Source organism: Kwoniella dendrophila, chromosome 2, assembly GCF_036810415.1.
Source record: "Kwoniella dendrophila CBS 6074 chromosome 2, complete sequence".
Taxonomy (NCBI): Eukaryota; Fungi; Basidiomycota; class Tremellomycetes; order Tremellales; family Cryptococcaceae; genus Kwoniella; species Kwoniella dendrophila.
The window spans coordinates 269,344-282,306 of record NC_089477.1 but is presented as its reverse complement, the minus strand read 5'-3'; the positions used below and the strand labels follow the sequence as shown (position 1 = coordinate 282,306).

Below are 12,963 nucleotides of genomic sequence, written 5' to 3'. Positions count from 1 at the left end.
TTGTATCCGCCATGAATATGACAGGCTCATGTACAACGGCTCTGGGCGTTTAACGGTCATGAACAACGGACTTATCGAAAACGCTCGTCGAGAACGCAAGAGTGAAAGACATGAAAGGGTTGATGTCAAATGCCATACTAGATGACTGAACAGACAAGATGATACTGATATATGCATTTAGTCCAAGCGAATAAAGCTATATGATAGTTCTGCACCGTACCCTATATTCTCATATATTACAGAGTTTACGGTCTCATAGGCTTTAACCATTTATCTGCTTTTTCAAACTGTTCAATAATATCTTTACCGACTACTCTTTGAGCTAAAGGTGGACTTGGTCCTTGTTCTTTATCAAGTGAACGTATAGCTGCCATGATCTACGATAAATAGTCAAGTCAGTTTCATTCCATCCAATTACAGAATCACAAATGATACTTACAGAATCCCAGAACCTGAAACCCCTTTCAACTTCTTGTAAAGGCAATTTGACACTAGAGAAAGATTGTTCGACAAAAGATAAAGCATCCTTCTTGGCTTGTATAGCTTTTTCAGTATTTGCGTCTGATTCTGTTATCGTATCATCGAAGTGGTATGTTGTAGCATCAAGATAAGTTTTGATCAAAATACCAAAACCAGTGTTGACTTCACTTTGGAATGGTAAACCTGAGAGACGGGACGATAAGCGGTTAAATCTCCATGACTTTTGATTTGAATGAATACTCACTGAGCATGAAATCTTGATAATCCTCCCTATTCCTTCTAGCACTTCCCGATAATAACATATGGACTGAAACGGCTTCACAAAGATGTCTAAGGGATTTCGATAATGATCTAACGAAGGAGTTGAAGACCAATAATTCACGTGATAATGGACCAACCCATTGCTGAGGCTTTTATAAGATCCGTCAGCTTGGAAGTAATGTTGAAACTAACTAACCGAACTTACCCTGAACATCAGTGGAAGGATAGAGATACATCTCATAATTAACAGGATACTTTTTTGTTCGTCATCTGTTCCGAAACTTGGTCCCCCTGATAGAACTTCTGCTTTATCCCCTCCCCATCTCGATCCATGAACTACACCAGCTCGAAGTAATTCCAAAAGCAAGTACAGCGGTTCTTGGAATCGATCATTTATTCTTGAAACAGCATTAGCAGCATGCAGTGCTTTACCAATAAGTGTCTGTGTGTGTGTACCGCTAATGAATCTGTATGAGATGTCAGTAAAGAGGTCCAATGCTATTCTGAATCTGATGATTTGACTTACCCTCTTAGTTCCATCAAACGCCATAAAACGTTTGCTACCAATTCATCTTTCTTGTCGAGTACCCTCGCTCCTTTCTCTTTTCTCGTTTGTGCAGCCAACTCATCCGTGACCAAAGCACCTATACAAAGTTTTAAATCGATGGTTGACGAGTTTTGTCGTCTGAGTTCCGATTCAATCGTATTCATAGGTACATTCCATGCTGCTAATTTTTCCACTAAGGAATGAGTCGTAGCGTCATTGAAGGGTACATTAGCACTTTGAGGAGAGGCATAAGGGGGATCGAAGAAATAATGAGCGTTTATTCGACGTTTTGACCATTCAGGGTGTAAGACATTCAACAGTAAAGCAACGGTCGTACATCGAGGTGAAGTTGGACCTTCGGTGATAACATCTTTGATAAATCGATGATAATCTGTAGTATCTGCTAAAGGTTGATGTTCATGTATGATTCCACTTGTAATCCAACCTACTACTTGAGAACTGATTAACCCTCTACAGATGTGGAAGTACAGTTCATCCGGTATTCGTGGAGAGAAAATTTCGTCGAGTTCACTGGGTACATCGGAAGGTGCGAAAGAATGACCTTGAGGTGATATTACTGTAGGTAGAGGTACACAATTACCTTCGGTAGTCAAAACAAGTGAGAATTTGATGGCTAATCTAGCCTTCCAAAATGAATCGACATAATTTTGAGTTTTGCTTTGTACATCTCTCCAATTTTGACAAACTAAAATACCAGATTTGTGATGACGCATAAGATCTATCACAGTTTTAACTGCAAAATCGTTGGCTATAGGAGGGAAAGTTCTTGAAAGTGAAGATCCAGCAAGGATACCCATATCTAAAAATTGTTCACTGGTGAGGTTCAAATCCACAAGTAATCTAGTTTTTTCAACGAATTGAATTGTATTGGTCCAATCGCTTGAAGTGATCACTCGGTCGACTGGCCATAATAAACATTCTGTAGATGAGTAGATAGCGTGTATGTAGCCTTTAGGGTGTTGAAGTAAATATGCAAGCTGTAAAGTATATCAGCTATTGCCTTCCTCCTCACATATTTCAATTGATGTTCGTGCATAATGATTGATGTCATTATGCCCGATAGACTTACCTGAGCAAATTCAAGATAAGGAGCAATAACAAATTCTACGAATCTATGTCTAAATAATCTAATAATTAATCTTAATAAATCTTTTGAATCTGTCCAAGAACCATTTCTTATAGCAGTTAATTGCATAATTGACCTTTCAACTTGACCATTTTCATAATAAGACCAAGCTTCATTTTTAATTTGATTTTCTCTTTCAGCTTGGATATCTGGACCTAAACCTTGATTTTTTTGTTGTAATAAAGGTTTTATCGTAGAAGATAAAGGTAAACCAGAAAATACAAATATAGGTTTAATATTTAATCTTTCTAATGAACGTAAATCATTCTCAATTTTTGATATGATACCTAAAGGTAATCCACCTGTTGCAGCAACTAAAGGTTCACGTGAATCTGGATCAGATAATAAATGTTGTAAATAATGTGTAGCATCAATACCCAGTCGAGTATTAGCTATAGCTGAAAGTGGACATGATTGAACAAGTTTCCTTTCACGAAGGTAAACTGAATAACATATCAGCATTACTACTTTTGTATACTGACTTACCATCTAATCCTCGAATACCCATTTTGACGGTATAGCCCACCGAAGAAGCGGTGTACTATGCTGGAGAAAGGATGTCGAAACCAAGTTTGATTGATGTTGATGTGACCGCCGTGAGCCGCAGCTCTCAAGGCTGCTCAAATGAAGCGAAGATCAGAGAGGGTATATAGAAGCGATTGGAAGCTTCCTAGCTGAGACTTTCAAGGTATAAGTAGTATAGTCACTGTTATCAATGCTTTCATAGAGACACGGATAATGTCAAAGGTTGGTTGTACGGAGGAATGAGGATGAAGCGTGAGCACGTTAAGTGCGTTGTATGGTGTATTTACCCTGTAACTTAACGGCATTGCGCACTGTCCACGTGACATGTAAGTGGAGGTCATAAAGCTTTCATATCGTGTTGGATTATCTATTTTACAAGGGGACTTCGTTTCTATCTACAGTATATTACACATGACGCACTTGGTATGGAGAGTTATTGTCTACCTTGAACAGCTGCTCTAGCTACATTAGGATCTAACGGTCCGTTGAGAGGAGTATTGAACAATTTGTCTTTGAGCAATTGAGCCACCATACCGTTTTGAGCTTCAGTTGTGATACGCGAACTACCGGGTACTGGTGTTAGTTCTGATATCAAAACAAAGACTGCTTATCCCTATCAACATACCTGTCCTGTGTGGCTTTGGCGAGAGCTGTATCCTCCTCTTCTACACCTGCGTATTCCTTCCCAGTAGTTTTGCCCTTACCGGTACTTTGTCCAGCGGGAGTTGATTTTAGCTTGAGATTGGAAGTTGAGCTACCAAGGTTGGAGGATGCAACCTGTAATTTTGCGTTGAGATCTTTGACTTGCGATGTGGAGTATTCTCGGTTCTATGCATGGTAGAGTTAGTACCACAAGTTCAACTGCAGAAATTCGAGACTTACTGAAGTCAATAAACTTGAACTCAGAGTAGCCACCCAATATTTGTTCCACAAGAGATCAAGTAAATGCTCGTCCAGCTTTGTCTTATAAACTTCGACTTTCAGAGGATAGTATGCGTCTGCATGTACCCCGAAGTCTTCTATTTTATCCATAGGTATTGACTGGTATTGAGATGTACCGGAAGAAGGTGGTTTATAACCCTGTTGATAACGAACATCAGCTTTTTGACTTCTATAAATGCCATGAGACAGCTCGCCTCAGGATAAGTTCTGAATGCTCCTATCTCTACTTTACCAGCAGAAACAGTTCTGTTGGGATCGATCTAAGCCGATATTAGCATTACGTCTTTTTGATACGATGAGTGCGGATTACTTACGACTACAGCAAGATAAGGATCATTGAATTTTTGATTATTAAGCTGAGTATTTACGTCGATACCGGAAAGCCAGCAGCCGTAGCCGGGATGTCTATGAAGGGTATCAGTATACCATAGGGTTATAATCGATGGACGGAAAGACATACGAATGATACCATCCCCTGAGTAATTCTCCTTTTCCAGCTTCTCGAGAAGATTCTTGAAAGCTGACCATGTATTCCATTGCCTAAGTGATAAGTCAGCGGATGTTCTGTAAGGTGGGAGAGTTAAAGCTGACCTCATTTCCCGCATTAACTCTAGTTTCCGTACCTTGAACAGGTAAAGCTGCTGCATCCATGATCCAGAAAACACCATCTCTCACTCTACCATACATTACTCCCATAATCTCGTAAGCTCCTCCAGATCGAGCATGAGTGACCTGAGTTAGATGTTAGCCGGAAACCTAGAGCAGAAAAGAGGAAGGTTTATGTTTACCATCTTGATCAGTGCTACGGCGGAGATTTTGACCGTATGGAAGTAGTGAGGGCTGTTTCGAGAATGGACGTAAGCTATACCGATACCAAGAAGTGCAACGTTGGGAAAGCTTACTCCTTTGACCATGGTGCTTGATCTTCTAAAGCCTTCTCTTCCTCCCTTGGCCATTGAAAGATAGCAGCGGTCGGATCGACAGACTGTTCGAAAGATTGATGATGTTAGCTAAATTCGGGAGAAGTTGCAATTGACGAGAAGCTAACCTGGACATTATTGTTTAGCTCGAAAGTCTTCCTTGCTATATCTCCCATTTTTGATTTCCCTTCTCAGCTATGCTCGGGTAAGAGAAAGACTATCAAAGATTGTTAAACATCAATCATGTTGAGACCGAAGGAATGCACACCGTCATTTCCTCAACCTTGCGGTCGAACCTCCACTTCTCATCTTTCTGTTATGCAATTACGTAACTCTCCCTGCAGACGCGTGGTACGACTGCTTCCCGAAAGGACGATATGGAGATAAAGGTCAAAGGTCAAATGCTTTCTGCAACATCTGATTTTTGGTTCAATCTATGAGCAGTATCATTCATAACCATACAACGTTTCTAGAACTCTCATTATGTCACTATCAAATTATGCAGAAGCCAGTATATCCGAATCATGGTCAAGCTCAGCGGTAGAAGAAACACCTGAACCTACAGTAGAATCCGCTCTGGAAAAAGAGAAGATAATTAAAGATATCTTAACACTTCGTGATGGTTTACGTGGATTATTAGTTAGAGTCACTGAAGTTGAAGGTGAAAATGAAAAATTATCAAAAGATAATGAGATGCTTAGTCTGTATATTGATAATTTGTAAGTCTCTTCCTAGACAACACAAGAACATCAATGTTTCCTTTAGTGGAGTCAATGCTAAGTCAGACATATTGTAATCTAGAACAAGAAACTCAGTCGTCGCTGCTGGAAAGAAGTAACCACAATGGGTCGTTAATCGATCTCGACTATATCAGCTCTTACAAACACAATCTTCAATGGAAAGATTGAAGATGACTTATCACTACCCCAAACTTTTATGTGCTGACGCAGCATACAATAAGAACCGTCGTCAAGAGATATATAAATAACTACGAAGAAAGGGGCTCATCACGATAACCTGATTGATTTCAGACATTGGGTATACGCATGGTGAAAGAATACTCAGACGTTAGGAGTAATTATATAAGAAGGGCGAACAACGAATTAGAGAATACATTCTCAATTCCCTCACTCAAACAATAGTTGTGATTGGTTGTATAATATAGATATTCAGTAATATAGGGTTTAGCGTGTACCATATACATTTCGGCAATCACTCAAAAGTATCATTGTATTCTGATTAGGTTTTGATTGATTAGTTTATATTGTACGCTACCTTTCCTGACATGTGAAAATATAAAGTGGACTATACTTCTGTTTCTCATTACATCAAACAACGTTTTAGTAATGCTTGGTATGGAAAGGAAATACGACGGTGCATGGGAATGGAAACTCGATGGTTGTATGGATCCTCTCGGCCAAGCTACCATATCTAGGTACGATCAAATGTATAAATGACCTTTGGCCACCTCATCACTATACCTAGTAATGCATTGAACACCATCCACCACTCACTCAACCGAAATGATAACGATAACATACCTTTCTTGGGAAATTAAATGAAACACTAAATTTAATCATCCAATGATAGGGATTTATCGTCAATACAAACAAGTCTTCTTGAATTGATAACCTGATAACAAGTATCTGATCACCGCTACTTATATTTCGAAGGATGATGCCTTGTCGTTTTTACCGACCAAGAAGATCCCGCCTATTGACGCTCCATATTTTCAGATCAGTCATCGATATATCGATCTGTTCGTAGTCGTTCAGTGTCACCCTGTCACTCTGACTGACTTTCAGGTACTTCAAGTGATGCATCAAAGTATACTAACCATATATGGTCCTGAATACTCGATCAAGTCCTGATGCTGATGTTGATCTCGAAATCATCAACACGTTTTGGTGATGTCCGCATCATCATCACATACAAGCTCTTTGATCCAAACATTCACACAGTATTTCTCATATAGTTTTTCAAAAGAGGTAGGTTACCGTATAATTCTCGTTCTCATTATACAAGATAAGTCACCTTCGTCCAATCTCTATCAACAACTGACATGTTTTTGGATCGCAGTGCAGTATAATTTGAATTATGAGTTCAATCTTGATAATCATATCGGTATTTAGCCTCCTAATAATAGGGTGGCTTCGATTCCTACCAAAAACTTTACCTGGTATACCCTGTTGGGTTGATAGTCATTTCATATTAGGAGATATGATAAGATTAGGCAGGATCATGAGGAATAATGGATCATTCACGGATTTTTTTGATAAATCATCTGAAACTTTAGGTCCAATCTGCCAAATCAAACTTGGTCCTTTTGCACAGTGAGTCGATACCTTCCGTCTCTTATCTCCTACTGAATTCAAGAATTAATTCCACAATGAAAAAGTGATCCAGCTAATCTACCTATTGAATTTTCCCATACGGTCTGATAGCATGGTGGTTATAACAGATTATCTTGAGATAGAAAACCTTTTATTGCGCCGACATCAATCATTAGATAGATCATCTTACACAGTTAATTTATTTAAAGGTATACTACCTAAAGCTTTACTTACTTTGAAAACTGATGAAATCTGGAGGCATCATAGGAAATTACTTAGTACAACTATGACGCCCAAATTTCTTAGAACAGTGAATCCAAATATAACTAGATCTGCTGAGGAACTAGTAAAACTATGGCAGGAAAAAAGTAAATTAGCGAACGGGAGAAGTTTTGAGGCTGAATTGGATTTGGAAAGTGCTACCATGGTATGTGATGTTGATTTTGATACTGTGTGTCTCATTGGCCAACGTTCTCTTTGATTCTCTTAGGATGCTATATGTGAGTTGTAATCTATACTACATTGGATTCCCTACAGCTGCTCAGCTTTTCTATCGCTAGGTGGTATTGCCTTGGGCGAAAATTGGAATATCATTTCTGGATATACATCTAAATTATCCCATTGTACCGAATACTCAAGCAGGGATGCCGTTATAGAAGATGGTAAAAGAAACGAAATTAGATTTCGGCTAGAAGCACCAGAGCTGGCCGAAAGTGTCTGGTATATTTTCAATGTGAGTGAGCATATCACACAGAAACCCAAGTTAGGGAAGTTACTAATCAGCTCAAATGGCATCTCGTTTCATAGACTGTTCCCCTTCAGAACCCTTTTCCAAGCTTGACTCACTACTTTATCAGTTTATCGCCTACTTATAAAAAACACATAAAACGGATAGAGAACTTCTTAAAGCAGAAAATACGTGAAGCTCGTTCAAAAGCATCTCGATTTTCTCCTAACGTAGCTGAAGACATGGCAAATAATACTCTGGATTTGGTGATCGCCAAGGAATTGGGAAATGATCACAAAATATCGGATGAAGAAATCAAGCAGGAGTTATTTCAGTGTAGGTCATGTTGGGAGACTTGAATCTGGTTGAGAATAACACAATCACCCATAGATCTTCTTGCTGGAACCGAAACTTCTTCGACAACTCTTGCTTGGGTGAGTTTATTGCTTGTTAGTATGATGATTTTACCTAAGTTCTTCAAAATAGTGGTGTAAATATATGACGAACAATCCATCAGTCCAAAGGAAATTGAGAGATCATTTACAAGATAAAATACCTGATTATAAGGAACAAGGTTTGAACTACGACAATCTAAGTCCAAGTAACGTACCTTACCTAGAAGCGGTCGTTCATGAAACTCTTAGAATCGCTCGTACAGCTGGAGGTTATCTAAGAGATAGTCAGTATCATGAGATCACCTGTACATCACCAAGTAAATCTGATTTTGATTTCTTTTAGCCAAAGAAGATGTAATCATACTAGGTCATTACATACCTAAAGGTACCACTTTAGCATTTCCAACGTCAACAGGTTATCAAGATAGTATGTCTTTTGACCTCTCTCTTTAGACATGAGTTTTGCTAATAACATAGAAACAGATGATTCATCATATTCTAACGAAAATCAGCAAGATAATCGTGATCGCAGAGTAGGGTATTGGCAATCAGGTACAGGACATCTGTTTGATCCGGAAAGATGGCTAGATGAGGAAGGCCAATTTAATGCAACCGCTGGACCCAGTTTGCCATTTTCATTAGGTCAACGTAGATGTTTTGGTAAAAATCTTGCAGTAAGTACGAATAAATCTTACGCCACTTATATTCAGGTGTATAGCTAAGCAAGAAGCTGTATAGTTATTGGAATTAAGAGTATTCATCGCACATCTCAATTTAGCCTTTTTCTTCGCGCCAATACCTCAAAATCTGAATGGATTTGAACGGTTCGATAAGATTATTAGTCATCCAAAAGATTGCTTTATTAGACCGGTTTCTTGGGATTCAGAAGAAGTAAATCTATAAATACTGTATAAGTCGTTTAATGTGCTCAACTCATTGTATTTGGTGTGGTATAAGTATAGAATGGATCCTTTGTGATCACCGTTTTATTGTCGGAACACCCCCTCTTCAAGCAAGTCACTCCTGAGTTAAGACTACTTTACTATGCATGAGGTTTTGATGAACACCATACCATTGCCACCATGACAATTTGCCACTTGATGGGATTATTCTGGATGATGCTACTGTGGTTTTACGTCTGCTATATGTAAACAAAAGGACAAACACCCCACACCGTCATCTGACTTTGACTTGAATTGCAAATAACTATATAATTATTACCCCTTACGTCTAGCAGATTGCTGTTGATTAAAAATGCCAAAGGAGTATTCAGCTCTCGGTGTTTGTATAACGCCGCAAATTGCAAATTCACAACCCTGAAAATTGAGTTATGAAATTTGAAAAAATTACAGTGAGTCATCCTTTGTAGATTTCCTCAGGGATTATGCGTGATTATGTTTTACTTTTTGTATCTTTTGTTTGTTTTGTATTCACATTTTGACATTCTGACGAGGCGATACGCACTAAAACAAGTTATCGCATACGAGTACCTATTCTCACCATACAACACCACCCTCTAATCCTAATTCTCATTATACATATATTTACCCCTTTTTCCCATCGTCTTTATGTTTCTTTTCTTTCTTCTACTCATCACAACAAAACTTTTACAAACTTCACTAACCACCCAACAACTAACACTTCCAACGATATTTCACCTCAAGAAACCTCAAGGAATCAACAACGCAAGACAATTCATCACCTTGGATAATGTTTGCCGCTCGTTTAGCATTTCAGTGAATTGAGATATCTAACACCCATCTCTGACCAAGATGTGGCAAAGATAGTCTTTTGTGGAAAAACCTCTAGTAAGCTTTCATGACCTCCGGTCTTTTGTGGTTTATTCAGAGTGTTGACACCGTGCTTTTCTTTCTTGGAAAAAATCAGGTGAGAGTCTTTGACTCGTTTTGACTTCACACAATTCATTGAGCTATTCGGCTTTGGTTTACTGTCAATCCTTTCTTACTCTTCCTTCTTATCCTACCAGGATTTGGTTGAGTCGAATTAGATTATAAACCCACTAAGAGTCAATCTCACTCACGGTAAAGCACCTACCGCTTACACCTTGTCATGTGCTATCAACTCAAAACCAATCGTATCAATCGTCGTTACTCATCGGGTTCCGTCAGTTCATAAGATTTAGTCGAGGTTGTTAGCAATAATCATCTACAACTAGGATACGCACACAAGGAAGGTTGATATAGTATAGTAGTACACAATCAGAGAAAACTGTGTTGGTGACGTCCATACTTTTTCCTCTTTTTGTTGTCTCTTTCTTTTCTCTATTTGGTCTATCAAAAATAAATGGTCTTGTTCACAGTTGGGTTACAAGAACCTGAATTGCCTTCCCCCGCCTTTAGTCTGTATCGTTTACTCCTCAACTCCATTTCAACGTCATCATCATTCGGGATTATCGTCATGTCATGTGGTCGACCTCGGACTGGTTGTTGTCGTGGTGTTACGAGTGGCGAATAACGCAGCGAGGTCATTCAAGTGGCGTTGGGATTCAGTGTTTCTCTTAACACTTTAGCAGCTAGCTGGTTTGGTTCGTCGGTAACAGCTTTTTCGTCTTCGAGGGTTTATTGGGTTGAACGGTTTTATCTTTAACGATCTTACTTGAATCTTAAGGGCTACTCCAAAACAACATAGTATACAATCGAAGCGAAAAAATCTATAACAGTCGGTCACTTATCACTACTATCTCTAACTTGGATAACTATCGATGTTTCCTGTTCTCACCTTTTTTCCACCTCGTTCATGACTTTACACCCCCACGCCGGGATCGGGTTTGGTTCGAGTCGCAAGTTGTCCTGTAGGCTTCAAGCTGAAATTCAATGCATTGTGCAAAAGGAGAGAATTTAATGGTTCACGAAAAGGGTTCGTACTTGATAATATTTACGCCTCGTCGAATATCGTATCAGACAGGCGTTGACTAAAACTCGTTCTCCTCTTTTAATTATTCTAATCTCACTCCCCTCCTATCTAATCTTTTAATCCGCTTGCATATTGCATTTACTCATCTTCTCATCTTATTTTATCTTCCTTACAACAGTTCTTTGACCTCTTCGAGGACAGTTTGCTGTTGAGCGAAAAGCCCACCTCTCTACTTCTTTCCTTTATTGGGAGGTAGTAGAGGGGTGGGCTTTTTTGCGTTTGGACCATGCATCGTTTACCTGTTGTCCATTTGCGGCATCGCTTTACATCTATTCTGTTTCTTGCAAGTTGGTTATGCTAATACTGATTATCAACGTAGAGGAGCATCAGTAAACGCAAGAAGGTTATACTTTTACGCATCCTATGCCACCGAGGGGAAAATGGTTCGACCGTCATTGTCAGTGAAACACACAAACAGCTCAAACATTACAAAGTTGATCGATTTAACCCGTCATCCAACAAAATCATCCAACCTCAAACACCCTTAGACCATGCAAAATTCTGTCGAAAGTTTAGATTCGTATGCATACCTTGCTCCTCAATCTTGCAGTTCAGTCTTTATCGTTTAAACGTTGACACACTTCACGAATTCCTCTGATCCGTTAATAAGGTTAGGATTAACAATCTTGAACCTGGTCTGTGCGTTTTGATCCTACTAAAGATTAACCCTACATTACAATTTAAAGGGGTCCTCTGTAGATTATTTGGTTTATCTGTTGAATGATCACGACACATTACCATAAGATCGAATAACAATTGGTGTATCATATCCAATTCATCTATCAATTCTGATCTTTTGCTTTCAAATCAATACTGCTGAATACTGAAATCACCAACTACCGATACTGAGAAATCACCATGCCGATACCAACACATATGAAACCACTTCCTCTTCCAAAAGATACCATTCCAAACCCAGAAGATCGAAATCTGGATCATCCACTCGCTCCACAAAACCCAACTTCACCTACACATAAAATCCATAAAGTGCATAAACATCAACTACCAGAACGTCATCGACAAGCTCATCAACATCATTTGAAAAAGGATTCAAGATTATCCCAACGCCAACATCAATCTCAATCTCAACCTCAATCTCCTAATCGCAACGAACATGATGTTCATTCAAATGAAACAGACCGAATGCTACCTTTTTCAGCAGTTCATCCACATAATCCTCATCAGCAAGATGCCCAATCTCACCATAGCCATGTAACCGAAGAACATACCCATGAACAAGATACAACAAATACTTCTTCACTTCCTACTTTACCACCCAAATCACCTGTATCACCTAAATCACCTTCATCGCCTTCAGCGTATACACCATTATCGAAAAGACTTCTACTTGCTTTAACAAATAAGCCTAAACTTAGTAAAACATGGGAAAATAGATCATATGCAGAACAACAAAGAAGTGCTCCTTTAGATGCTGAGATGATGAGTCCAGGTAGAGCGGAATTAGGTATGGATCTACATGAGTAAGTGATATATGGTATACACAATAATAAAAGGTTCATCTTAATTGGGTCATAATTGGGTCAAAAGGCTAATCCGCACTTCATTCTTCTAGATATTCCTCACCTAGATCAAGACCGATATCATTTTATGCGTCTCCGGCTGAGATAGCAGCTTTTCAACCTCTTCCTATGGTCGATCATGATCTCTCTTATCCCGATGAAACACATCAACATCATCATCATCAATCACATTCTGCACCTAATCTTCCTGCTCAGCCAACTCATGCTTAAA

At 39.0% G+C, this 12,963-nt stretch overlaps 5 protein-coding genes across 5 annotated transcripts; 3 read left to right on the top strand and 2 right to left on the bottom strand.

Annotated features, from left to right (window-relative positions):
* Window positions 1–245: 245 nt before the first annotated feature.
* On the bottom strand, window positions 246–2,943 carry L201_001534 (uncharacterized protein; the record flags this gene model as incomplete). The annotated part of the gene is made up of 7 exons (XM_066217323.1): window positions 246–377; window positions 440–663; window positions 725–890; window positions 947–1,208; window positions 1,268–2,286; window positions 2,379–2,878; window positions 2,922–2,943. 7 exons carry the CDS (start codon window positions 2,941–2,943, stop codon window positions 246–248), a joined length of 2,325 nt encoding a protein of 774 aa, XP_066073420.1.
* A 450-nt stretch (window positions 2,944–3,393) lies between these two features.
* On the bottom strand, window positions 3,394–4,998 carry L201_001533 (COP9 signalosome complex subunit 5; the record flags this gene model as incomplete). Its single annotated transcript, XM_066217322.1, has 10 exons — window positions 3,394–3,523; window positions 3,586–3,788; window positions 3,843–4,040; window positions 4,097–4,162; window positions 4,217–4,307; window positions 4,363–4,442; window positions 4,494–4,634; window positions 4,691–4,742; window positions 4,805–4,887; window positions 4,951–4,998. 10 exons carry the CDS (start codon window positions 4,996–4,998, stop codon window positions 3,394–3,396), a joined length of 1,092 nt encoding a protein of 363 aa, XP_066073419.1.
* A 307-nt stretch (window positions 4,999–5,305) lies between these two features.
* L201_001532 (uncharacterized protein) lies at window positions 5,306–5,660 on the top strand (the record flags this gene model as incomplete). The annotated part of the gene is made up of 2 exons (XM_066217321.1): window positions 5,306–5,541; window positions 5,624–5,660. 2 exons carry the CDS (start codon window positions 5,306–5,308, stop codon window positions 5,658–5,660), a joined length of 273 nt encoding a protein of 90 aa, XP_066073418.1.
* A 1,382-nt stretch (window positions 5,661–7,042) lies between these two features.
* L201_001531 (uncharacterized protein) lies at window positions 7,043–9,180 on the top strand (the record flags this gene model as incomplete). Its single annotated transcript, XM_066217320.1, has 10 exons — window positions 7,043–7,155; window positions 7,267–7,582; window positions 7,646–7,655; window positions 7,716–7,888; window positions 7,963–8,218; window positions 8,273–8,316; window positions 8,369–8,561; window positions 8,621–8,704; window positions 8,761–8,951; window positions 9,016–9,180. The coding sequence occupies 10 exons, from the start codon at window positions 7,043–7,045 to the stop codon at window positions 9,178–9,180; spliced, it is 1,545 nt and encodes a 514-aa protein (XP_066073417.1).
* Window positions 9,181–12,069: 2,889 nt separating this feature from the next.
* Window positions 12,070–12,962, top strand: L201_001530 (uncharacterized protein; the record flags this gene model as incomplete). The annotated part of the gene is made up of 2 exons (XM_066217319.1): window positions 12,070–12,692; window positions 12,785–12,962. The coding sequence occupies 2 exons, from the start codon at window positions 12,070–12,072 to the stop codon at window positions 12,960–12,962; spliced, it is 801 nt and encodes a 266-aa protein (XP_066073416.1).
* Between the last annotated feature and the right edge of the window lies 1 nt (window position 12,963).